The sequence below is a fragment of the Lutjanus erythropterus genome, chromosome 24 (genome assembly GCF_056507025.1).
Source record: "Lutjanus erythropterus isolate fLutEry1 chromosome 24, fLutEry1.hap2, whole genome shotgun sequence".
Taxonomy (NCBI): Eukaryota; Metazoa; Chordata; class Actinopteri; order Lutjaniformes; family Lutjanidae; genus Lutjanus; species Lutjanus erythropterus.
This window is the reverse complement of record NC_139340.1, coordinates 10,879,657-10,906,613: the sequence shown is the minus strand read 5'-3', so window position 1 is coordinate 10,906,613 and position 26,957 is coordinate 10,879,657. Positions and strand designations below refer to the sequence as shown.

The following is a 26,957-nucleotide window of genomic DNA, read 5'->3' as shown; positions in this document are numbered from 1 at the left end:
GACTATCAAGTGTTGATTTGTAAAGTCAAGTGTTCAAAGTGTTGTTTTTTCCTTCAGACGCACGTCAGAGCCCACAAGTACGCAGAAATACTGGAAGAATGGCCAATTCTGCCTTTGACTGTAGTCATTGAAACTGAAAGATCATTTTGATCAATTTTTGATTTAATACTAAAACTGTGACGCCCCTACTATATATACACATATACACCTTGGAAATAATTAAATTACTTTAATAATATAATAAAAAAATCATGTCACTATAATAATTATTTATTATTATCATTTATAATATTGTAGTCATAATAATAAACAATAATTACTATAAAATAATTAGACCGCTCCCTTATTATTCTGTCATTTTAAATCAGTTAAATGTTGCACTAGGTTATAATAAAACTATTATTTTGAAAGTGTTTACCGGAAGACACCGTGTTAATCTGGTTTAACTTGTCTCCGGAGCTCCTGGCTCAGATACCGATCAGCAGTTGGCAGGACAGCCGAGCACCAACGCTCCTCACGCGGCGGGGATGTGCCGTCTCACGCTGACGTCTGGAAGGGAAAGGTGTTATAACGCGACCAGATTTACACATTTAGGGAAATAATTGTCTGCATTTTTTTTTTTTTTTTTTTTTTTTAGGAAATAAGTGAGTGTTAAGTGCGTCAACTTGAAGTTTGAGACGCGGACCTGTTCTCCTGCAGGACATGTTATTACCTGACAGTGTGACTTTTAAACTCCGGGTTTTTAATTAACTGACAGGAGCTCAACACCGTGACCTGAAGTGAAACTGCAGGATGAGACGAGGGGAGGAGGAGAACGACTCGGACATCACGTTACCGTTTGTGCCGACGGCGTGATTTACAGTTTTTTCCACCATGGAGGAGAAGTTCAATAGACTCATCTTCGTCCCCATCGCGGCGGTGCTCTTCTTAATGATCGGCTACCAGTATGTGTGTCCGGCGGACAGCAACACCTGCTACTTCAGAAGTGACGACAAGGGGCTCTTCCAGCGCTACTCATCGGGGTTTGAGTTAGTTTACACCGAGCCGGAGGCGGACGAGGACCTTCCCTCCAAAATCACGTCCAAATTTAACTTCACGGAGCGGGACCTGGACAGACACGTCGACTTCAACATCCGAGGGGACGATGTGATGGTGTTCCTGCACATCCAGAAGACCGGCGGGACCACGTTTGGGCGGCACCTGGTCAAGAACATCCAGCTGGAGCAGCCGTGCGACTGCATGCCCGGCCAGAGGAAATGCACCTGTCACCGGCCCGGGAAAGCCGAGTCGTGGCTCTTCTCCCGGTTCTCCACCGGCTGGAGCTGCGGGCTGCACGCGGACTGGACCGAGCTGACGAGCTGTGTGCCCGTGGTGATGAACAAGAGGGACAAGAAGAGTGCCCCGAAGACTAAAAGGTGAGGAGTGACCTGCAGGACAGGTGTGGTCAGTGAGTGGGCAGACACCCACTCATTTATTGTCCCATAAATTAATAAAATGTTGAATGCAGTTTGGTTTGATCATTCACTTGTTAACTAAATCCTTAACAAATTCACCCATTCATATTTTTACTCACTAATCCACTGATTTGCTTCCTCATAGTCTCATTTACTCTGTTTTTAAGTCTTAATTTTTCTTAATTAATTTGTTATTAACTCATTCACTCATTCACTCACTCTCATAGAGCATAATTACTTATTTTATTAACTGATTCACAGACTCATCTTTTCACTATTAGGTCAGTCACTCATTCATCCACTCACTCACTCACACACTCACTTCTTCTTTCACCCCTTCTCTCACTCACTTATTCATCTAGTCAATTTTGCACTCAATTATTCATTCACCCTTTCACTCAATCACTAATTTATTCACACAGTCACTTATTTATTAATTCACCCCTTAACTCTCTCATTCACTCACATATTTAATCACCCTTTCACTTTCTTACTCACTGATTCACTGACTTACTCAGTCACCTTTTCACACACTCCGTCACGCAATCACTCACTTATTTATTCACCCTTTCAGTCACCATTCACTCATTCATTTGCCTCTTCACTTACTCATTCATTTATTCATCACTCACTCATTCACTCACTCTCTCTCAGACTCTTTGTCTTAATATGAAATCATTCATTCATGAAGTGAATGAATGAGTCAGTGAGTCATTGAACAGGCGAGTTCAACAGGAAGCAAATTAACGAGCAAACAAGCAAAACTAATCTGAGCTGTAATCAATCACAATAGACTTGTACTCTAAGCATTCAATAAGTTATGAGGGCGCACTAACAGAGTCCTGACTGTAACTGACATGATTAATTGATTAATTGATTAGTCAACTGACAGATGGATTCCAACATATGAGGTAAAAAAAAAAAAGGTCAAACATTTGCTGCATCCTTCAGTTTGATAATATTATAAATTGAATATGAGGGGTTTTTTTGGAGACAATAAATTGGGCATTTTTCTCAGTTTTCTGAAACGTTGACTGACCTTGTCGATTATGAGAATAATCGTTAGCGGCAGCCTTGTACTGGATGTTTTTTGAGCGTACAAGAGGAGTTCTGTCAGCAGACTGCAGCGAGCTGTGAAGCTCTCTTCACTTACCCAGAGGCACTGGGTCAAAGGTAACTGGATTTTTTAACAGTGTAGGTTGTGGCACCAATTTCTCCTCAGCTTTTCAATTTCCTGCAGGGCCGCTCACGCCTGACATGCGTGTTCTTATTGGCATGTAACGCAGCATACAGAGCTGTTTAGTGTTAACACTCGCACAACATTGTACAGCAGCAGCCAGCAGACAGACCGGGCTCCTCGACTGAAGGTCTGTTTCAATTTCCTGTAATTACAGAACCGATCGAGCTGAGCTTAAGGGAGTAAATCACTTAAGAAGGGCAGGGTCCTCTGAGGTGTGCCGGCTGCGTGTTGAAGCCAATTTACCTTGCAGTCGGTTCAGAGGGCAAATCTCCATATGTTACTGAGAGCGTTAAAGGGGGTCGACAAGGACGGGGAGCGACTTCAAGAATCCTTCCAATCCATTAACCATCCTCTGTGGCAGCCATCACACTTAATTTAACGCTTTTAAATTGTTTTGAAGAGGCGCCTCCGAGCTGTATCAGCACCGCGAGTGAATCAACAACAGTCCAGTCAACACTTGTCAACTCAATATAATAGTCAGTGACAAATCTGCGCTCATTAACATTGACACTTTGCTGTGCACAAGGCTGATTGCAGACATGAGTTGGCTTCATTTATAAAGATGGGACCAAATCTGGGCCTACGCAGCAATTTTCCTGCTATTAAAGGGACAGTTCTGATTATTTGAAGTGGGGTCATATGAGGTACTTGTCCATAGTAAGTGCATTACCTGCAGTAGATGGAGGTCAGCATGCCCCTGGTTTTTAGGAGGCAGCAGGAGTCCCAGTGTGTATCAGCAGCAAAACATATTTAAGAAAGACCCACTAAAAAACATAATTTAAAGTTAACGCTATAATTAGTTCTCAGTGCTTTCCTTGACTTCAGACACCTTTTTCTAATGGGAAACCAGCATTGTACAAGTAAAATATCACTCTTCCCAAACCAACCAAACTCTATAGGCAAAATTAGTCATTTTACCTTATCGACCTCAGGAGTTGTTTGTCTACTGCTGCCTCAATCTGGTAGTTTGTTTGTGTTACTGTGTGACTTCGGTGTTAGAAAAGGGTAGTTTGGATTCACCAAAGTCACAGAATAAGACAAACAAACTAACAGATCAGGGCATCGATACACCAGCGACTCCCATGTGCTGTACGGTAAAATTACTTATTTTGCCTATGGAGTTTGGTTGGTTTGGTGTGAGCGATATTTGGCTTGTATAACAGTGGTAGTTCATCTGAAAAGGCTGTCTGATGGCAAAGTAAAGTGGTAAAAATATCTAAATATATCATATATTTAAACTTATACTGATGTTTTTAGGTGGACCTTTTTTAAGTGGTTAAATTACCTTTTGTTGTTGACCGTGTCCACAACAATACATTGCTTAGCTACAGCAGATAATACAGTGACTATTGACAAGTACCTCATGCAACCACACTTAAAATAGTCAAAACTATCCTTTCAAGTGTTGATTCTTTTATTTATTATTTTGACAAGAGAAGGGTTGTTTCCACTCACAGAGCTAACGAGTGAATGAGCTCCTGTGGGTGTCGACTTACAGTCTAATTATTTTGTGGTTTGTCGCAGCACCAGAAGATATCTAACATAATATGATACTGCAACGTGCGATGCTGAGAAGTACTCACAGATAATGTGATACTTCATCGATCCCCTGCAGTGAAATAATCCATCTGCCTGGGCCCCTTCCAGAGGGAGGTCAGAGGTCAAGGACGAATTTATATCTGCAGTTTCTATTTTCACGTTGCAATGCACATATTTTTGATAAAATAATAAAAAGAAATAATAAAAAGGAAATATGCTGTCCTTCATGATCCATAAATTCTCTAAGTCCTTGGTAATTACAGCTTTTACAAGTGAAGTCTTGTGTGCACAGTTGTCATATATGACCAGATGCAACGTTTATATATATATAAATATATATTTAAGAAGAAGGTATCAAATGCACCATGAGTCATAACTCATTCTATAACTGTGAATTTGTTAGACGAGCAATGACTCATAGCTCATTCAACAGCCACAAATCTGTCACATGAAGTTTTCATTTCCCCAGGATAATGCCTGGTCGATTTTCTGTCCTCACACTTTGCAAAAAAATAGATATCGAGGAACCCTTACGCCAAACAGACCAACAATTAAGTGAAGGCCTCCTGTCATTGTAGATTAAAACTGCAGAATAAAGACAACACAAAACGTATTATACACTCGATGATGTGTTGCCACAAGGTTTCATGTCGTAGTCTTATCAGACCTGAAAGGCTATTGTCCTGTCACTTCGGGCAGGGTTGCCCCCTGCATGATGGACTGTACTTACTGACGCACACAGTAAAGGCAGCAAGGGAATGGCAGTGAGTTTGTGCGTGTGTGTTTGTAATTGTGCTAAAGCATGTTAGTGCTCAGCATAATATTTAATGCTACTCTGCCCTCTTCTGTAAGATCTCTCTGCTTTGTTTGTATTTCAGCCCTGATCCCTCAAAAGAAGTTAAGAGAGGTTATAGTATTATACTTGTTTTTTCCAGTATATATATAATCCCCTTTTACTGTACTTGGAAACTGAAGTTCAGACATAATCATTGAGAGTATTTCATACGGCTGAACCAATATTAAGCACTCAAAAACATTTTGTCCTAGTCTGATTGCAAAAAAACAAAATCCAACTCAGTAATAGCATGTGGATATTAAAGGATGACTCCTGTCTTATACAAGTCACATACAGCGATGGGGATGCAGGCAGTCAGGGATCAAACATCGTGGGAATGGATGACACCCACACTTAGCTTAAGGCTACATCCAGCAGGGTGTGATGGAGTTTGCAAAGAGAGTCCTATCTCAGCCCTCAGACCCAGCACTGGTTCTTATAACACATGGCATTCCTACAAACCCTCACAAAGACCACATTTACTCAAATACTGAATTTAAGCAGCAGTTCTATTTCTTGCTACTTCATACTTTGCAACATATCAGAGGCAAATATCTGCACCATGTTGCTTAAGATTAAGCCAGTGGCTTCCAATGTTTTTGGGGTTGCAAATTTTGTGCATTTCCCTAATTGTTTGACAATGTAAACAATTGATTGATCATTAATAATTAAATAATTAATAAGATACAATGCACAGATTTTTTCTTCATTTTCATTTTAAGTGTAAGTTCTCTTGTTCAACAAAGGCTCCAGCCAGACAAAACAGCATCAGATGAGGTGCATTTACTATTATTTGTAGACTATCAATTAAGTATCAGTTGATTAACCTAAATTCTTAACAGCAATCAATCAATTAATGATAAATCATCAACATACCTAGACCCCTTAATATAAATAGTATACATACACTGTTATGCCTCAGATGTTTACAGCCAGGTTTCCACACAAATGTAGTGCAAATCTTTATCAAAATCAGAAAAAGAAATTTAATGCATGTTTCCATCCACTGCCCAGGTGGACGGAGCACTCTGTGAGTTGCTTGCAATAGGTCTAACTCAAATAATATAGTAAATAGTATTTGATTTCAATAACTGTTTGAGGCCCAAAGAGGTGAAATTATCCAACATTACACAAAAAAATCCAAATTTGTGTAGCAGTTTTTCCTTCTGAGCTACCTAAGTGAACATAAAGTAGCTCCACAATGGAAGGTTTTTCTGCAAACTCAAGTCTTACTCAGTGAGAACGGACCTCACTGTGGCTCTGCTGGTGCCTTATTTCCCTACTTTCTGTCCCTGATGAAATATATTTGGGTCTCGGGGGGTTGTGAAACGAGGTAAAGTGTGACTAACAATTCCTCAATGTATGGAATACCTCACAAGCTACATCTCGGTTGTGTCAAAACTTCAGATACCTGGGTTCACCTTGTATCTGTGCTTTATGATAAGATTAATACTGAACACATTTGGCGGATGTTGTCCTGCTGGTCCTCTCTGAATACAGAAGCATCTGTCTGCTTATGAGCACTTTATAGTCACCTTGAAGTCACCTCTCTCCTACACACCCACCAGTGTAAACACCAGCACGCACATAAAGAAGAGACTGATATAGCTCGGCCATACCTGCAATGTAAAAGGTGCAAATGTTTCACGTTGTTAATAAAATGTTTAGTCTCCAGTATCTATTGTGACTGTGGGCTGCTGACATGAGACGTTTCTCCAGAGCAGATATGAACAGAAGAATCAAAAACAAAAAATTAAAGAAATTATCACTAATTAGCTTGTTGGCATAGCAACCACTTCCAGTTTGCTTATAGCTCACCTAGCGAGGCCTTATGAGAATTAGTGGCATGGCTTTAACACATTTGTTAAATCAGAGCAATTAGTTAATTTTAGCTCTCGTTTAGAGCCAACTGGTGGCAATGAATTTGATCACAACACAGTACATTTATAAGGAGATAATTCACCTCCTGTTGTTTTTTTCTTGTTTGCTACTTATCCTTTCTTTATCCCTTCACTCCTGACTTAACATAAAGCATTAACCTGCATCCATCCACACGCCCTCCTTATGTCTGGCAATTTCCCTCCCAGTACACAAACTTCAGTGAGTGATACACGACTTGTTCAAGTAGTTTTTGATAGGCACACCACTGGTCAGGGGCTCCTGCAGGGCATTGCTCGCAGCATGGGGCTCCAGCATTACCATCGCAGCGGGCTACGAAATTGCTGTAAGGCCAGACGTCAAACCTGCTTCAATTGCCGGGCTGCCCTGTTCGTCCTCAGCAGCCGGCCTCACACTGAGCAGTCAGAGAGTGTAACCTTATTACTGACCTCATTATTTCAGATTAGAGCAAAGAATGCAGGCTGGCCAAAACGCAAGTCTAATTAGCCCAGTTCATTCTGGATACAGTTAAGGTGGTTTTAGCTATTAATTTAGCAATGGCACTATGATGATGATGATGATAATGACACTAAAGAAATTAAAATATGCAAAAATATACAATAAGTTGTCGAGATTTTGAAGTCAAACAAGGATAGGGATAAAATTATAGCGAAAATGATGATTTTATCAAAATGCAGTTTAAGATTTTCTCTCTCCTCCTGCAAAACCATGTCTGACTGAAATACTTAATAGACTATATGGGGGAAAACATCTGGTTGCAAGTTTTTGACATTAATCTCCCCTTGCAGTTACAGTGAGTCAGTTTAAATCCTCAGCCAAAGAGCCATATGCAGAGATTTCAGAGAGGGACATATATTATTGAGAAACTGTGTTCAATTTGAAGCGGAGAGTATTTATTAAATGCTTTAGGCGCAGTACTGCCCTTTTACTGTCAACATTGCTTTTGAGTGTAATGTCAGTCTGTAAGCTTACACATCAAGTTCTTACAAGCTGCTGACAACCGCACATTGTTGTAAAAACTCAATGTGACGAGAACGTGGATTGTTAAAAAAATGCGACTTTCAGTAACCAGAAATCATTCAAATGGCTTTCAGCCAATATGTGATGACTTAAAGTGGTCCTGAAACTTTTGAAGAAAGAAATAAGACATTCTTCTTCTTACTAAGAAGAAAAGCTGAATTCATATGCAGCAACAAATCACAGCTCAATTCAGAACACTTTAAGATTTAAGTGGTCTGGTATGACCAGTCGTGACTAAATGGTAGCTTATGTTGGCAAAGTTTAGGTAAAAATTGCTGTATAACAAAGTCAGCTCACTAACTTCATACCCATGCTCCACATATGCTATGTACTATTAGCTACATGCTAGAAAGTAGCTTTTAGGATTTTCCCACAACTGTCACTCGAAGCCAAAAAGCTGGATAGTAATAAGTTTATAAAAACACACACATCCAAACATGATAAATCCTAGGTGCTGGACAGGAGCACACGTCAGAAGTTACATAGTCTTATTTTAAGGAAACTAGAACAACAAAAGAGGAAAAAGTTGTTGAACTGGTGTTGGATTCTGTACATTTCACATTCGCTGCTGTTCAGGAAACAGTTGCATTTCACTGATGTTCTGATTCGTCACCTCATGTGGGTGGAGAAGTATATGTACAGTACCTGACACCAGAGTTTTATTTTTGGCAAGAGGTGAATGCACGGGTCTTTTGGGAGATCCTATGCTGCAGCCTGATGTTGTGATGTAGGCTGATGAAGCATATAAATTTCCTCAGGTTGCATTTAGTTTTTGTCAGTGTCTCCTATCCTTAAATGACACTGATTTACCTCAGTGAAGGAGGCAATGACATCAAATGTTTGCTAATGAGGTGTAGACATAAGGTGTGCTCATTCGAAGGTATGTGTTACAGCGTGTTTCTTCACACATGTGACAACATATCTGCACCAGCCTGTCTGTGACGTCTGACTGAATCAACAAAATCATCATTTGTGTGGCTTGGCATATGGTAATGTATGCCACGGTCTGCTGTGCCAATACCATGGGAAACGTGACCTTGATCATGTGCCTTACAGCAGAATGATGATAATATTAGCAATTAGGCCCAACAGAGAGCTAAATGACCTCTGCACTCCCTGTGGAGGGAGGCAGGCAAAAGGGGACTTTGTGGGTTATGAAATATTGATGGTGATACTAAAGTGACCCTCAAAAATTTGTTTTATCTTCAAATTTATTAGCTTTGTTTTTAAATGTACATTAGTTAATTAGAATCTAAAGATAAAGCAAATGTTTATCCTTAAATTGATAGCTTTCCTTTTTGTGATATATGCTTATAGCTTGTCTTGCGAAGACTTCGATTGATATCACTCTCGTTGTCTATGTTAAGTATGGAGCTACAGCCAGTAACATTAGTGTTTGTTTAATCTCTACAAATAAATGTTTAAGAAAAAGGTAGGGCACAATGCCTTCCTGGAGTCTAATCGGCTGCTAGCTCTAGCTAGAGGACACATATGAAAGAAGTATTGGTCAAAGTCTCTGCAAAAAAAAAAAAACATTTCTGAATATTCCTTAGTTAATTGTCATAATTTGAAGCCTTACTATCATAGTTTTTACAATAATCATTCTTTGCTTTTGGACTGAAATCCCTTCCATCATTATATAAATTTTGTAGCTGTAAAAACATACAACCAAAACTCTGTGTAAATATATAAATATGCAAGACTTTTAGTTAAAACATCACATACATTCTCTACTTGCCAATGAACTTCTAGTTTAGTTAAAATACCTAGTATCACTAATGCAAGTTTTAGCTGGCAGCTAAATGGACACTGTGTAAAGGTATCTGGAAGACCACTTCTGTTACTTTAAAATAAAAAATCCATCCACTATCGGATGGATTCCACATAATCGTAACATTATCACATATTTATGTCTTAGCAGGCTTGGTGATTGATTTCTTTACCTCAGGGATCACTGATGGTATTGTCATCTTGTAGGGGGCCCACACCAAAATTCAAGCACTGCAAGAAAGCAGAATATTTATAAGAACTTTATTACTTTTTTGTTTCTGTATATTTTCATCACACTTAATATAAAAAATGCACACAGCAGCTTCTATAGATTTTTATATGCATTAGTTAACTGTGCATTGGGCAAACTCAGCAACTCTTCTGTCACTTTAAATTTGATCGATTGTCGACTTTGTCTGTGTCTCTGTCAAACATCACAGAGTACGCAGTGAAAACCCTGGCTTTGTCAATGAACTGATCGTAAATGTTACCTGGTAACTTGCTAATCCACTCTGCCACTGTGAACAACCTATTCTATTCTGCACAGAGAATATCAGGGAATAGCAACATGCAATCCTTCATGAATACATACAGCAGCAAGAATGGGATCCCAGGCTGGCAGTTAAAGACCCCCGCCTACCTTGATCCTGCATTGTACTTTACAGTATTTAAATCAGTTTTTAATTTGTTAACGTTTATCTGAACTATCTGACAAATATAAAAAGAAACTCCACCTTATAATTAAAGAAAGACTTTTGGGATGTTATTTCTTTTTCTTCCTGTGTTCAAAGCAAGCATGGGTCAAAATGAGCAGAAATGCTTGAGGTATCCTAATTTTAATCCCATAATTAGAGCATTATTTTTAAAACAGGTTTTTTAAAATGATAGTAAAGTGCTACAAAGCATGAAGTGTGTTGTTTCTGTTAAATCAGAACCTTTAGTGCACTGCTGTCATGACAGCAAGCAGCGTCTTTTATTCTTGTAAGAAATGTGAGATATTCAGAGGATCTGGGTAATCTCTACACTCCTTAGGGGGATTAGGGGCAGTCGAAGACAGGTTTTATTATACTGGGGTGGAGGAAGGGGAGTGCGGGGGGGGGGGGGGGGGGGATTAATCCAGAAGTCCAGATTTGTCCAAAAACCTGTCGACTGGATTGAAGATTGCTTTTTACCAAACAGTGCGTGTCGATTTCGTTAAAAGAGGCGAAAAAACATGAGGAAGGTCTTTGCTAGATAGATCATTATGTGCTATCCATCAAACTGCCTGCGGATGACGCAGAAGTCATCAAGGAATGAAACTGTTCAGTTGTACAGGAACTGCATCAGATTCAACACATTTCTGACTCTTTTCCAGAACCCTGAATTTCAATCTTTTCCGTCATTTTCCAGGTTAATAATTAGAAGAATGATACAAGCTGTGAATCACTCACAGCTTTCAAGGACTCAATGTTGAAATGCTGCAAGAAAAAAAAAACATACAGCACAGCGTTGGAAGCAGCTTTCACATATTGCTAAAAAGTGGATTGCCTTTCCGAATTTCTTCAGTAGTTTGTGTGTGGGTAGATGTGACCTTTGCAGAGTAGAGTCTCCCATTTATCCTTTCCATATCTACATGGACCTAGAGAACTCGCTGACACCTCACAAAGCTGCAAAGATTAACATGTCAGGCAAAGGTTAAGGCTAAGACGCTAAAGCTGCACACGCCAGGTTGTCGTGTGCGTGGATATCCTCGACATTATGCTCATCGTGGGTGTGTTTAAAAACCAAATGTACACTGGTAAAAATTGACAAATGTAGCTACCTGAAATGCAGCCACATTTCAATAAAAACAGATGGGTGCTTCTGTCCCCTGAAGATTTCCTATGCAAAGATGATTTTGTCTTGAACCCTGAGATACCCTGCATAATTTAATTTGTTTAAGTAGATGCTGGCTGCAGCTCCTCCTCTCACACACAGTCTATCACCTAGTTTTCAGCAAAACCACATCTTCACACCCTCGCCTGCCTGGACACCTCGTCTTTCTGGAAGCGTTCTCGGCTCCCTCGTCTCCACACCAGCATCCCTGGGGCTTTTCCTTTATCGCCCAAAATAGCATCTCATATCTGCGACCAATGAAGATCACAGTGCAGCACCAGTCTCCTTGCTCGTCACTTCTCTGCTTGCACTCTCCATCTCAATCTGTGCTTCTGTATGATTTATCAAGTGATGTTACATGCTGCTGTTCCCTACAACTGGGTTATGTTTCGCAGGGCTCCTACACATTTTCCGAAGTAAATTCAAGCACCTTTCAAGCATTTTTAAGGTGCATTTTCAAGCTTTTTCTGCATCTTACACCAGTGGTAAATTACATAGTTATGTACACACTGTGAATGTACTTAAAAAGATAATATCACTTCACATCACAGTAAATCAGATGGCAGGGTCAGTGAGTGATCATGCAGATATACTTTTATATTATCCATAATAAAATATGATGACAGGACAATAAAGGGGTTAAATGAAGCAGTTGGAGTTTACATTTCCAAACCATCTGTCAAGAAAAGCCAGGGCTAGTTCACAAACTATGCATTGGTCTAACATTTCCTACATTTTCAGTTGTGGGAAGGAACTAACATTACTGTGAATATTATTAGCGATGTCGTTTAAACGGTGGCATAAAATAGTGGCACTACTGTATTGTATCATCCCCAATCCCCCCTGAAAATCATCATCATCTCCAACAAAATCATTCAGCCTGCAGATTCACCAGCTAAACAGATATATAGCCAACTTTAGTGTAACAGCCTTAATTGAAAATTCCCTACGTAGCCAAACTAGCACATACTGTATATAAATACAGGAAAGGAGAAAGATGAATGAGGTTCCAAATAGACAGGACTTAGGATTGGTCAACCAGGCTCACTTCGACTTATTTTATTTCTTTATCTAAAAAGCAAACTATCTGGTCAGATAGTGCTTTATTATGAAAGTAAGGCAATTTACTATTTAAAGCTGTTTCAAGCACTTTATCCAATATCTAACCTTGAAAACACCACATTAAAATTCAAGCATTTTCAAGGATTTCCAGCACCCATGGGAACCCTGTCTGGAGGGGAAAGTGTCAGATTGTTCAGGGCTGAAAGAGAGTGTTGTAGATGTTGTGTATGTGTGCTTGCTTGTTGGATAGTGATCCTGCTGTGCGCAGATGGGCACGAAGATCATTTTGCCTGTAATTGGCAGACAAAGATTAAATTAGAACAAGAGAAGAATCAGATGAGTGAAAATGGATCCCGCTTGACCTCTTGGTCTGGAGACTGATGTGATGAGACTTGCCTGGTCTCTGTGCAGCTGAGCAGCTTCACTCTGTCATTGTGATAACATCCCCTCTAACATGCAGACCCGCTGCTGCTAAATCGGTACCCTCTGACATTCCTTTTTCCTCTTTCATTCGTCTAATTGCCAGTCCCATTTACTTTTTTGGGGGAATCGGTGCCCCTCCGCTGTGTTTTATTGCTCTTCCCATTTGTTACTCCCATTCCACAGTCACACAGTTAAGTTGGCTGAGCTGAAATTCGAACCAGGCTAATATTTTATCTGCTTTGGCAAATGCAGTGTTACCCACAGAGTAGTTCGTGGTATAACGGCTGAATGTTCTTCCAGCTGAGAGGTTCATTTAACACTTCCCCTTTCACTGCAGACATGACCATTTTCAGAGGGGATTTGGTTTCATTCTTGAGCTCATTTTTGTCTAAAATTCTGGTACTCTCTTTCTTTGTGCGGAAGCCCCTAAGAAAGTATTTTTCTATTACATTAAATATTCATCAGTAAAAAAGCAATAATCTAAATTAAAGTTTGGAAAAAATACATCCAACGGGGTTTGTACAAAGTCTTCAAAGTTTGGAGAGATCTTAATTTTAACAGTTATGTTTTCAAGCTAGGAATATGTTTGAATTTGAATATACTCCTTGAAAAATGCTGGTGTTTCATCTACTAATTGCAATCAACAATTTAGATGTGATGATAAAGGCTTCAAGAGAATTACTCTTTATTCTTAAAAACCTGTATGAAACCCAATTCTAACTTAATATTAATCAAGAGTTTAAGAGTTACCAATAAAAAAAAATGAGGACTGCATAGATATGGTCTGATCAAACAAAAGACGGAGATTATGCCAAATCAAGTTGCCGTGAGCTGCAAATCCACCACTTCTAGGCAAAAGAGAGAAGATAACTTTGAGCATTCCTGGGCAAGACCTCTCTTCCTCTGTCTCCGTCAGTCTCAGAACTACTAAGAGTCCATTGTGTCCACAGCTGTCCATGTGCATGTCTGTTTGGGAGTATAACCTTGGCTTCACTCAGACTCCACCTGGGTTCAGATGGGTCCGCAGCTGCCTGTATCCGTCGCCAGCGGACATAACTTGACATTGTGGGATGATTTTACCCCAGAGAGAAGCGCGAAAGTGAGAAGCACTCGGTTAAGAGTCTTTAGTTGAAAATTGTTCAAGGGTACTAAAAGGAGGAGGTACAAAAGGCTGAGGCTAAATCTGAATAACACAGGCTGGGTCAGAAAACTGGAACCAGGATGAAAACAACCAGGCAGAAACACGAGACTGGAGGGTTAATAAGAGGGATGTTTTCATTATTTATACAGTATGTTTAAGACAAATCAGCATTTTGATCCAAAATGTTGTAATACTAGAATATCAGACTCGAAATCCTCAAAACCATGTTGTTGTTGATGTTTTGTTAAGTTCAAAAAGTTGAGCTCCTACCTTGGCTTTCACAGTATGCGTCACTGATGATCCACACCAACTGGTTGTAAACCTTTGTGACATAAGATTTTCTGCTGTGTGCGGGCTCGGCAATGAAACGAGGAAGTTCACTCTGTTGGGATAGGAAAGAAAAGGAAAAAATGGCTGGGTCATTATTCCAATAAAAAAGCTCGTATGGATCTTCACCACCTATTAACCGTAAAATAAGGCACAGCGTTCTCCTGTTCTGTGAGTTTCAGCAGTTTCAACACGTTTTCCTAAACTTTTCTGTGGTTTAGACATCCTTAAGTCAGCTTGAATTGAATATTGAACGTGTAATCCATTCTCTTGTTTACAGCCTCAACTCTCAAGCTACGGCACAAGTGCTACTGGTGGTACTTGAGCTGAGTCTAGTGGTATCAAAATTTTAAAAATAAAAGAAACTCATTTAAAACTTATAATCAAAATACTACAAAATTTTAAATGAAAATACCACCTGCTACATTGTCACGTTCACACATTTGTCATCCATGAATAGTTACGAGCTTAAGTGTGATGGCAGGAAGCCACTGCCTTGCTGTGTGGCTGTGGCTGACAACAGCCGACAATAAATAATCTTCTTATAATAATAAAATCTGTGTTCTGTGCAGAGTATGCCTGTATTTTAATGTCAGTCATAATGGTGGTACTCGGGGAGCCTCATATTTTCTAGGTCGAGGTAGTACGTGGTGTAAAAACTTTGAGAAACACCACTGTTACAGTACATCGCAGAGTCAGAGTTTCTGACCAAATGGTGACATTGGTGCAAAAAGTCTTTACACTCAGGTTCTAATGAGGGAAACCAGAATGAATGAATGAAGATACAAAACCATGACAGACCACTAATTTCATCAGCATTTTGCAGTGTTCTTTTAGCTGCTTGTGTTCCTCTTAACAGATGGGATTCATTGTCTTCTGTTCATTGTGAGAAATGTGTTTCACACCCCAAAACTTTTAGTGTCATGATCACAAACCGCATGTAAAGGTGATTTCAGGGAGTTAAAATTGAACTGTTAAAAAGACAGCATGTGACTAGAGATGGTGATGACGGAAGGTTTTGTTTTTTCTGGTCGGATAGTAATTCCCACTTGGAGGCGACGGTTAAAGGCATCCCTTGTGGGCACAGAAACACCTTTAAAATGGATTTGCTCCAACTGTGTGTGCCATCAACACCCTGACTTCAGTGTGAAATCGATGTACAGTCCAGTGCTCGTTTTCAAATTCGCTTTTTCTCCCAACTCGGCTAATAGAAATGTTCAAAAGTGATTCTTTATTGACAGCGCTCATTCGAACAATATGAGGCTGAGCAGTGAAACCATTCTTCAGAAACACCTCAACTAAAAGCAAAATGATGTATTTTCAGCTGTAAATAGATGAAATTAATAAAGATGGTTGGCCATCTAGATATTTTTTAGTCGAGCTGCCTCTTCAGCAGCATAAATAGTTTCCATCAAGGCTTTTATCATGAGATGACTGTGTCCTTGATGGTAGTGAGTGAATTAACAAGGCAGATATCGATCTTTTGCTGCGAGTTTCCTCTGCAGCTTTTTGATGGTGATTTAGAGAGTGAGAGAGACAATCAGGGAGAGAGACGGAGAGAGGGAGATCAATAGTGTTTGCAGGTTTGCTGTGGAGAAAGGCGACAGGCAGCGAGAAGGGCATGAGCGAGGCGTTGGATTGATCTGTGGCAAAATGGGACAAGCTGATTTAACTTTACCTTTAGGAACAACCACGCACGATCACACAGACACCTGTAATATCTGTGTATGGACAATGATTCTGCTTTTACATGACAGAGAAGACTGTATTCACTCAAAGCTAGAAAACAAACTAGAAAAACATTTAGCAAATCAGCAAAGAGCGTAGCAGCAGCATTGAAGAAAACTAGGGTGGATGACAGATGTTTGAGAGAAACAAAAAGTTGTTTTAGCTCAGGTAAGCCACTTATAGGCAAAGATGGTTTCAGCACTGTTTCTTCATTTGGTATGCAGAAATTTTACTGGATAGTTTAGAAACACCAGAAAATTTAAAGCTGCTATTTTCAATAGTTTTATATGAACAAAACAATTACTGTAAACCACTTTCCAAGCACCAAAGAGCAGACGAAGTTAGCAACTAGCTAGTGAACAACGGAGAGCATTTAACAGCTAAAAATCCTGACAGAGGTGTTTGTGGAGACCAAAAACAGAGCTGAACATCATTGGGAAAGAAACATAAAATTGAAAACTTAAAATAAACGCTAATGTTGCCTTTTGTCTGTTAAATGCATTAATAGACAACTCTTTTAAAACAGGCACAGACCCAGGATTTCAACTTTGGATGGCCCCTAATCCTAAGACTTTAATTTTTTGGGTTAGGGTGTGTGATAGGACGATATTAGACCAAGAGTAATTAATATGTCTGCATGATCTGCCTTTACTCGTGCTACAGTGCACATTCTATCAGTCACAGTTCTATCTAAAGTTGTTTTCTCAGCTAAATCATAAATCACTCTATTTGCTGGTCCATGTCATGCCTGGCCAGGAGACACACCAATAAACCAACAAACAGCAGGTAGCGCCTTGTATTTCTCCTCCTCCCTCTTTTGATTTGGCAACATGTATGACAGCATGGAGTTGCTAGTCCCGAAAAAAGAATTCAGACAGCTGTAATACGGAGCCGGTTTGCTTTTTCCAAAACCGGCAAAGAGCAAACAGCAGTTATTTGCAAAGGCTGCAAACATGAGGTTCACACATCAGATGGAAACATGACAAACCTTTTGAACCACCTCAAAAGAAAGCATCTGAAACAGCATGCACACAGTCAAACAGCTACAACCACGCAACCAGAGGCCAAAACAAACAACTCTAATGAAGGCACTTGAGAAAGACGCTCTGTATGAGACCACATGTAAGCTACATGAACAGGTAACTGATGCAGACATTTTATTATCAGTTACTGTACTTGAATACAAGTCTAAACCATGTTAAAATTCTTGTTGAACGTGACCACCCACTTGATTAATATATTTTTTTAAATGTTTGCCCTAAATAGTGCATTATACTTATTTCTTTCAAATTTTGTTACCTTGTAGGGCTATATATTTTAAATAGGAATATTAGTTTGGTTATACTTTTACAGTAGACATACAAAACTGTCTTAAAAATCAACACAAAAAAGAATTACGATCATGTATCATGATATATTTTTGCTGTATTTCCCTTTTTTGTGTGAAATGTTGTATTGAAATCGCTGTTAGATATTTTGGATGAGAGAGTACCTGCAGAGCACCTCCTACTGGCGATGCCACAGACGTTTCCTACCTTGATAAGTGCTAAAAAGTGCTCCATCAAAGTGCCACTGCCTGGTTCCTGCATGAGAAAACCTCAGCCATTCTTCCAACGAGTAATTATTCTTGACCTTCATAATCTGACCCTGCCTCTGTCCCTGACATGAGTAAGAGGAGAGCTTTGACATTTGCTGCTCTTTGTCAATAGGTCACGATGAAAGCACAGACGCAGAAAGGCGGGGTTGCATGGACATTTATTGATCTGGCTGTCTCGCGGTTAGCTGTACAGATAGATGATAGGCACAGGAGGAGGAAAAGAAAAGACTGAGCTGTTTTCCAGGAAGTACAACAAAGGCCGCTTTGTGAGGCGCTCGCGTGTGTCCATCCATCTCATGCTGTCCGTTCAACCCGGCAAAGATGGCAGGGTAATTCACTTAGCTTCCACTGTGGATGGCCATTATCTCTGGGTGGTGTGTCTGTCTGCGGGTGTGTTCTGCCATGATATCATCACGGCACTCACTTAAGTATATATCACAGCTGATTGATATCTGCCGCCTGGCAATAATTGCTAAATTGTGGACCTTTTAAGGCTGTTTGGCTGTGCACTCTTTGCACGGTAACACAGCTTCTCTCTTAATTAATCAAATTTCTCAGTTTAGCAGTGAACTTGAAACAATTAGAGCTGTGTAGATGCTCTCTTTGTAAAAGCTCCAGTTTTTACATGGTTGCTGCTCTTGAGGACTGACGGAAAGCAATGCATTTTTACAGAATATATCATGTTTTTGTCACAAAATGACAAACTTTTCATAAGCACAGTTGGATAATCACCCAAGTATAAAATAATATAATCACGGCCCAAAACTTAGTCTTAAATCATTCTTCCTCTAGGAGAAAGTGAAGATTTCTGACAGCAGGATTTTTTGTAAGACGTGCCTCCAGTTTTAGTGAAGCTTTTCATGACAGCCTTCCCTTTTATTTTTTTCAAATCTATCCTTTGTAAAAATCTAATCACTATTTTTTTTTTCTTAAGCTACAAAAGTCAGAGGAAAATCTGCAAAGGCTTATTATAACGGTAGAAGAAACAGGTAAAGTAAAAGCAGAACTGGCTGAAAACAGAGTTTGGCAAATGGCAGACAGTCAGAACAGACAGGTAAGGGGTCATTAAAGGTGCAGTAAGCAACATTCACTGCCACTAGAGGTCACAGTAGACCACCAACACCTCAGACCAAAACAAATCAAAGACCAAAACACGCTCTGCTAACTCAATAAAGTTGCAGGAAAAAAAGAAAGCAGTGTCTGAAAACACACTGCTCAAACCAGGCAGTGTCGAACGAATATGGATCAATATTCTGTCACTCAATTTCTCAACTAAAGCGTTTTCAGAAACATACTTTAGTGCGTTTAGACTATAACCAGACCTACAAAATGATGAAAAATGTCGATCAGTGTCTCCCAAAGCCCAAGATCTCAACTACACAACTGTCTTGTTTTGTCCACAACCCAAAGATATTCAGTTCAATCAATCAATTAATCTCTGCAGCTCTAACAGAGTTGATATGAAAAATACTCATAAAACTCAAAACAGTACGGACAGCGCAGTCATCCATCGCATCCACAGCAGCAACATCATGTCAATCCAACAAGGCCAATTTTGTATCTACTGTAGAAAGCACCAGTCTGTCAGTCAGCCCAGCGGTAACAAAATCCAATATCAGTGGCCTAAAATACGACAAAAATAGAAACAACTGCATAAGAAAACAACATACTGAATCAACTGGATGATTTAAATGAGTTAAACTGCCTTGTTGTTTCCACGCTGCATGGTAACATTAGGGTCATCAGTCAAGTTCACTCGCATGTTTTCTTACTGTGCAAGTAAACAACTCTCAAACAGTTTCTTGTTGCAAGCTATTTTGAAGAACATTTGATCATTATGATTTTAAAAAGTGATGGGGACTAAATCAACCATTTCAGAAAGTGATGAGGACGTGTACCCAGCGCTCCCAGTGTAAATGACACCTATCACATGCACTGACACGCAGTCAAAGTCGGACTAGACAAGCAGAGAAGCTCGAATAACCATACACACACACAGAGGGAGTGTGACCTATTCTCTGCTCAGGATGCCATTACTCCCCTATATCTTTACACAGCAAATAGTTCTTTGCAGACATCAGTGAGGCTGATCATATATTGCACCTTCAACTAAGCTGGCAGGTACAGGAAGACATAAAGTCTCGCTGAGACGGCACAATAGATGATCCGGCAGCGAACGGTGACTAACTGCGGAGCTGAGAAGGGAATCTGGAGCAGGTGTGGAGGTCAGCTGACGTGGAAAGGTGGCAATACACTGGGGACAACTGCTGGACAGGGAGGGGATTACATGTTCTGAAGTGACAGGAGATATTAAGAGACTGAGGAGTTTTGTCTTTCCCCAACTAATATTGTAATGAAGCCCTCGCCTTGTGAGATTCATCACATAAAAAGATATCAAATTACGTTAAAAAGACATGGATCATAAAGAACAACAACGTTGTCTCTGCATCAGAGCTTTATTTTCCTCATAATAATCAATTAAACAGCTCATAGGACCAATATGTCTGTTTTGAGAAACTGAACAGATGTGATTGAATATCATTAACAAAGACTGCTTTATTTTTTCATTTGCATAAACAAAGGCTCCTTTATTGTATATCAGAACAGAACAGGACTGCAGTAAATCTGTCATATGAAATTAGACTATAATAAGATGCATGTTCAACGTCACACGTTTTGTTCCACTAATCAGTGTAGTGAGATGAAACATGTTGACTGTGGCTGTTTATAGTTCGGATCATTATTATTATGATCAGATCAAATATTGAAAGTTTTCAGTCCACAGTGATCTAAACACATCTAATCTTCCACAGATAACCCGACTGGAAGAAGAACACTACATGCATTATGGATCTCTCTTTTTGTCACTCTGTAAATCTGTAATCAACTATTTTTTATTACAAGTTTTCCAAATGTGTCTATTTAAATATGCAAATAAGACATTATCTAATGCTAACTTTTAATGAATAGAACTTTTTCACAGCAGCCATTTTGACATGGAATAGTTAACACAAGTGTTTTCAATGATACTAATTAAGGCTCTGTTCCAGGTCAAACAGAGTCAGGGTGCAGCTATTGTGCGCGCTTGCTCACTGGAAAGACTTTATTACCCTAAATGGAATTTGACCTTAATTAGTGTCACTGGTAACGCTTGTGTTTACCCTGCTATTTCTTATCAATTTGGCTGCCGTGAAGACGGTCAATTTAGGAGAAATCTACAGACACAAATAGACAAAGTGTTTTCTTTCCACTTGTCTGAAAGAAGACATATTATTGAAGCATTTTTGCAAAATGTGGCTCTTATATTCTGTCATATGTTTAGCCTCTTCCCTACTACAATAATTGTGCCTTTACAACTGAGCAAAAAAGGTGGACAAGGGTTCATAATAAACTGTCGCTATTCCCAGTTTTTCACTGTGTTGTAGCAGATAAAACTATGACGGGTGTCTAGGTTTATTGATTAAAAAAAAGAAGAAGCGGTTACTCAAATTAAGTATTTTGCCAGGTGAAATATGACAGTGTGTGTGTTTTGGCTGTCCTCACTTATTCACACGGTCACACACACTCAGGTAGCGAGTGTGTTGTATATATAGCACACAAAGAAATTCACAAACCGTCAGGGATCTGATTTTGGGAGCCCATCCAGCTCATCACAGCGGTCTGTGCTCTTGGCCAAATTCAGTCCACAGAGACTTGCTCACAAGGAGAGGAAATCAAATGGAAAACACTGCTCTACACCAGCAGGGTAACAGGCAGTCCAAGAAATAAAGCACCAACAAGTTATAAGACAATAGGGGGGAAAGGAACACATTATGTATCGAAAACTGGCCGCTCTTGTAATGTGGTTTTAAAGAGAATTTTCCAGAGCGGCACTGCAGTAAAATGTCCTTGAATGTGAATTCTTTATTTAGCTGTTGAATGAAAGCTCCCAGACGGTAAACTGCAGCCCTGAGGAATGAAAAGAAATAAAATGTTCAGCTTTTTATTTGGGCTTTCTATTTGGTTTCTCTCGCTGACACTGTAAGGTCACGGCGATCTTTGCGCACAAGATGAACGTTTTCAATTTCCCTTTTATCTATGTTGTCTTCCTTTTGAAAAACTTTTTTGAAAATGGCTGAAATTCTCCCAGCGCTGACTCCTTCAGTCACCTCACTGTTATGCTGGTCATCTCTGAACTCAATAGATAAGAGCGGAAAGCTGTGTTTGTCAGTTGAAAGCTTTTTCGTGCAGCTGGGTTACAGCAATTTTCGAAAAGCGCCGTTCGTGGCAGCTCAGAGTGATCCAGAAACACGAAAGGTGCCGCAGACAGAAAAAAAACTCATTAGAGGTAGGCAGGAGCAAATTGGTGTGACAAAAACAAAAATCATTTCACATCTGCAGGATATTAAATGCTATACATGCTTGGTTTGCATTGCTCTCTGTGTCATTATTCTCTAACACCCTCAGACGCACTTGATGATGTTTTTCATTTAAACCCTAATCACACTTTCAGTGCTCTCTATAAACTTCCAGCGCTGTGGTATTTCTTCCTGCTCATATTTCTTTTTTATCTGCAGCAGGATATGAGAAATTTGATGTATAGTTTCATTCCTCCTTCACTGTGCTGAAAATGTGGCTCATGGTGTTTTGCCAGACAGTTTCTTCAACCTTGGTATCATTCACTGCACACACAGGTACCATCTCAGCTTAATACTGTGGGCTGCTGCAATTCAGTTTAAGAAGCAGGGGCTATTTGACCGAAATAAAATTCATATTATCTATACAAAGGTAAAAAAAAGTAATAAACAGTGAAATGAAAACCATTTTCACTGACAGAGTTACCTGTTGTTCTGACATTATATGAGTGAATTACAAATGGTGATAGCTAGCAAGTGTGTCCCTGCAGGAGAGGAGACTCAATCTCAGAGGTTGAAAGGAAAATGTTTGAAGGAATAGTTTGATATTTTGGGAAATATGCATACTCGCTTTCTTGTCAAGAGATAAATGAGAAGATTAATACTCCTCATGTCCAGTGGCTAAATATGAAGCAACAGCCAGCAGGTGGTTAGCTTAGCTTAGCATGAAAGCAACATTAAATTGTTGTGTAAAAAAGAAAATAGCCCAGCACAGTGTTGTACACTTGACACTACTTTTTTGCATTTGAAAAAATGTCATATGACATAAAATTTAAGGACAATGGATATTTCTGTCAGAAATCTTGCAGTTTGAACCCAAATCTTGAGTTTGTTAGCCAGCTGGCCACTTTTCAACAGCAGTCCCTTGAGAAGATGTTTTGAAACCAATGATATGATGATGTCAAGTGTTAATTACTGAGATTTAGAGTAACTGGTGGTACAGATAGTTAGACTAGCTGTTTCCCCGTTTCCAGTCTTTTTGCTAAGATCAGTTGGCTGTAGCTTCATATTTAACATACAGATGTGAGAGTGATTTCTCATCTCTCAGGTAGCAAAGAATACAGGCATATCTCAGAAAGCTGAATATCCTTTTTTGATGCTGATCCTTTCAAGGTAAAATATGCAGTTTAGTTTGTAAAGGCTGAAGGTTGAGAGGGTTTATGCTTATATAAATCTTTTCATTTTTTGGGGAAAATCCTGTATAGTTTGCATTTAAGTCAAAGAAAGTCGGAACACAAGCTTGTTGTTGATCTAACGTGTCATCTCATCTTATATATTTCCTTATCTGTCTGCAGGAATTTCTACTACATCACTATGCTACGCGACCCTGTGTCACGCTACCTCAGTGAGTGGAAGCATGTGCAACGTGGGGCCACTTGGAAAACCGCCCTCCACATGTGTGATGGCCGCCCGCCCACTCAGGATGAGCTCCCTGCTTGCTACAGCGGTGAAGACTGGACAGGTGTGTCCCTGTCAGAGTTCATGAGCTGCCCTTCTAACCTCGCCAACAACCGCCAGGTCCGCATGCTAGCTGACCTCAGCCTGGTAGGCTGCTACAACATGTCCTCCATTAGTGAGCTGGAGCGAGGCCGTGTGCTGCTCGCCAGCGCCAAGGCCAACCTGCGCAACATGGCCTTCTATGGCCTGACGGAGTTCCAACGCAAGACGCAGTACCTGTTCGAGCGGACGTTCGGCCTGCGCTTCATCCGGGCCTTCACGCAGATCAATAGCACACGTGCTGCCAGCGTTGGAATCAGCGAGAAGGTGCGGTGGCGCATCGAGGGGCTCAACGCCCTCGACGTGGAGCTGTACGAGTACGCCAAGGAACTGTTCCTGCGGCGCTACCAGTACAACCGGCAGAAGCAGCACCAGGAGGAGCGTCTGAGGAGGTGGCAGGAGAGGCAGCACAGGCAGCGCATGCACAGGACCTATCTGGCTCAGCTGTGGAGACTAGGAGGAGGAGGAGGAGGGGAGGAGGAAGTAAAGGAGGTGAAGGTGCTAGAGGAGGTAGCTACGACAGAGGACTACAGCAGCCAGGTGGTGCGGTGGTGAGGAGAGTCGAGGAACCAAAAACACTGACTGATCGCTGTTTGATTCATCGTGCTTTACTCTCCTCCCTCCGTCTCCTCTCTGCTGTGAATCTGCCAAAACCTCCTGCCCTCATAGCCTCATAGCGCTTCGTTGGACCGCCGAATGGTGTCTTAATATTTATGATGGATGTAATTGTCATGGCAACATAAACATTTTGTATTTATGTTTTTTCTTATGGCTATTTTTGGCACTGCAGTTGTGAATTGTATTTATTTATTCATTAGCAAGTGCTTTGAATGTTCTCAAAGCGGTGAAAATGTTTCTTAAAAATTCGCTAATAATTAGTAGAACTGAAAAATTAATGTGCTTCATGAGGAAGGCCAGTTTTAGTCTATTTTAAAAATGGTGAATGAATTGAAGGATCCTCTGTGTCATGTTTGTGATATAGCGCTGTGTTGATCAGTGAAATCTTGTAGTTACTCTGTGGTGTTTGGCTTCATAAGAATATCAAAGCACAAACTTGGCAATAGTCTGCGGTGTGTTTTTCTTTCTTTTCTGACTGATTAAGCTGCAATATACAGAAACAATCAAGGCAATTTCTCGCAGGAAATGTGTTCAATAAAAATATGCAGCATCCAGTGATGTAAATTTGTCCCTGATGGACTCTCTGGTACGCATGTGTACATGAACGTGTTCTGCCTTGCTCCTTTTTCACAGCATGTTCTCACCATAAAAATCTGAAATCTTCCTGCGGTGTGCCAACTTCTTCCATATCCACGCACGCACAGACACACTGACGCACATTGATGAGGCGTTTTTTTTCTCTCTCTCTCTCTCGCTCTCTCAAGGAGGAGAGAGGCGAGCTGCAGGCCTGAAAGACAGGCTGTCAGAGCCAGTTTCAGTGCTCTTACATCACAAAGAGAGAACATTGGTATTTCCACCATTAGCTCATTGATCACAGGCTCTTCGCTTCCAAATTGATCATTTAAAGTTCAATTGACCGTGACGCTGGCGCAGCAGAAAATAGAAGAAACCCAGCGGCCTTCTGAATGCTTTTTTCCCTCCATAATCTGACAAACATACAGTACTCAGCTCATCCGACATCCCATTTGCACTCCAGTAGGAAAAACAATCTATTTTGAAACATTTCGACAAACAACAGGCCTTCGAGATGTTAGCTGAAGAAGTGATTGCTTCATATTAATATCCCGTGGCTGTAATAAGCACTTCCTGAACACTCCATGCACGCGTTTTTTTTTTGTTCATGAGAAAGAAAATGAGGATGAGGAGGAGATCAGTCAGGAGGCAGAAAAGGAAATGGCTAAGTCCGTGGACCAAAATAGCCTTTCCATCCCCAGCTGCAGTCTCTATTCTACTTGCACAGCATGTAACAGAGACAGATTAGAATTATATAAGCCTATGATAAAGATGCTGGATTTGACTTCTGTGTACATATGCACACAGAGAAGTGACAGAAAACGTTACATTAATGCCATCTTATATGATAAGAGCCTTTGTTATGGGTCACAGCTTACTAATTGTTTTGATCTGTGATCTCAACCATAAAGCTTGGCAGGGTATTGCAGCAGAATGACATATGGTGTCCAGGATAAAGCCGTTTGCAGCCACTGATAGACAAATAATGTAACAGCTTCCTTTATCTGCAGAGGATGTCTCATTGTTGACAGGGGGAATTTGTTCCGGGAGGTTAGATGAAGATAAACGGATGTTTGCTGCTTCTTTGTTCTCAAACATTTCTTCTTGCTCGTGAAACATTTTTGTACAGTTTGTGTTATGTTGGAAATAATACCTCCTCGGAAGGACTCAGATTCCAACCCTTTGCTTCTTTAGTCGTCAGCCCTCTCCGGCTTTCAAAATGAGGAATGTGCTGCCTGCCTTGTTAGCTCACGGGGAAGGTGAATGCATCTGCACAGAGAACTCGGCTGAGTGCTTAGATACAACCTCAGAGTCTTTCACAGATCAGTAGCTGCAGGAGATGTTGTTGGGCTGTAAAATCATTTTATCACACTGTTGGGGAGACAAATGCAGCAAACCATGATGATGGAAATGCAAAAAAAAAAAAAAAAAGAAGTGTTATATGACAAATTCAGATAGAAAGTAACCTCTTAAAATGCAAGCTGGAAAATCGCCAGTAAATGATCGCAGGCTCCTCTGTTTAGGTAGGCCGATAGTTTCTCCTTTGTGTCAGTGAAAAACTCCAGAATTTTTCAAGCGAGACACCTAGGTGATTTTATGCTCTAGTCATTTTTTACATTTTGTTCTATTTTGCATTTGCAATATGTCTTCTTTCAGACTAGTGGAAAGATCCAAAATACACATTTAAGTGTTTATTTCACTCCATTTTGTCTATTTGCATCTGCAGATTTCACCTGAATTCACAATAAGTTAGCAATTTAACTATGTAACTTTAACCATTTTGCTAATTGACCAACTGTTTCAGTCATTTTTCAAGCAAAAATATGAGACATTTGCTATTTATTTCATTTGTCATTTATGATAGTAAATGAAGGGCAGACAGACCTCAAAACCCTTCACCCTCCCACCCACGTCAGAAAAAAAATAAAATTCAAAAAATAAGTCAGTAACATCAGTGTAAAAGAAAAAAAGACTGTGACAATGGTA

General features: G+C 40.1%; 1 protein-coding gene across 1 annotated transcript; it reads left to right on the top strand.

The window, feature by feature from the left end:
* The first annotated feature begins 368 nt into the window (after positions 1 to 368).
* LOC146304745 (heparan-sulfate 6-O-sulfotransferase 3-B-like) lies at positions 369 to 25,062 on the top strand. Its single transcript, XM_084713924.1, has 2 exons — positions 369 to 1,415; positions 23,579 to 25,062. Exons 1-2 carry the CDS (start codon positions 874 to 876, stop codon positions 24,333 to 24,335), a joined length of 1,299 nt encoding a protein of 432 aa, XP_084570050.1. The 5' UTR covers positions 369 to 873; the 3' UTR covers positions 24,336 to 25,062.
* Positions 25,063 to 26,957: the final 1,895 nt, after the last annotated feature.

Coding starts and splice junctions, on each gene's coding strand:
- LOC146304745 (XM_084713924.1), top strand. CDS start 874: ATGGAGGAGAAGTTCAATAGACTCATCTTCGTCCCCATCGCGGCGGTG. Junction 1,416..23,578: donor AGTGCCCCGAAGACTAAAAG/GTGAGGAGTGAC, acceptor ATCTGTCTGCAG/GAATTTCTACTACATCACTA.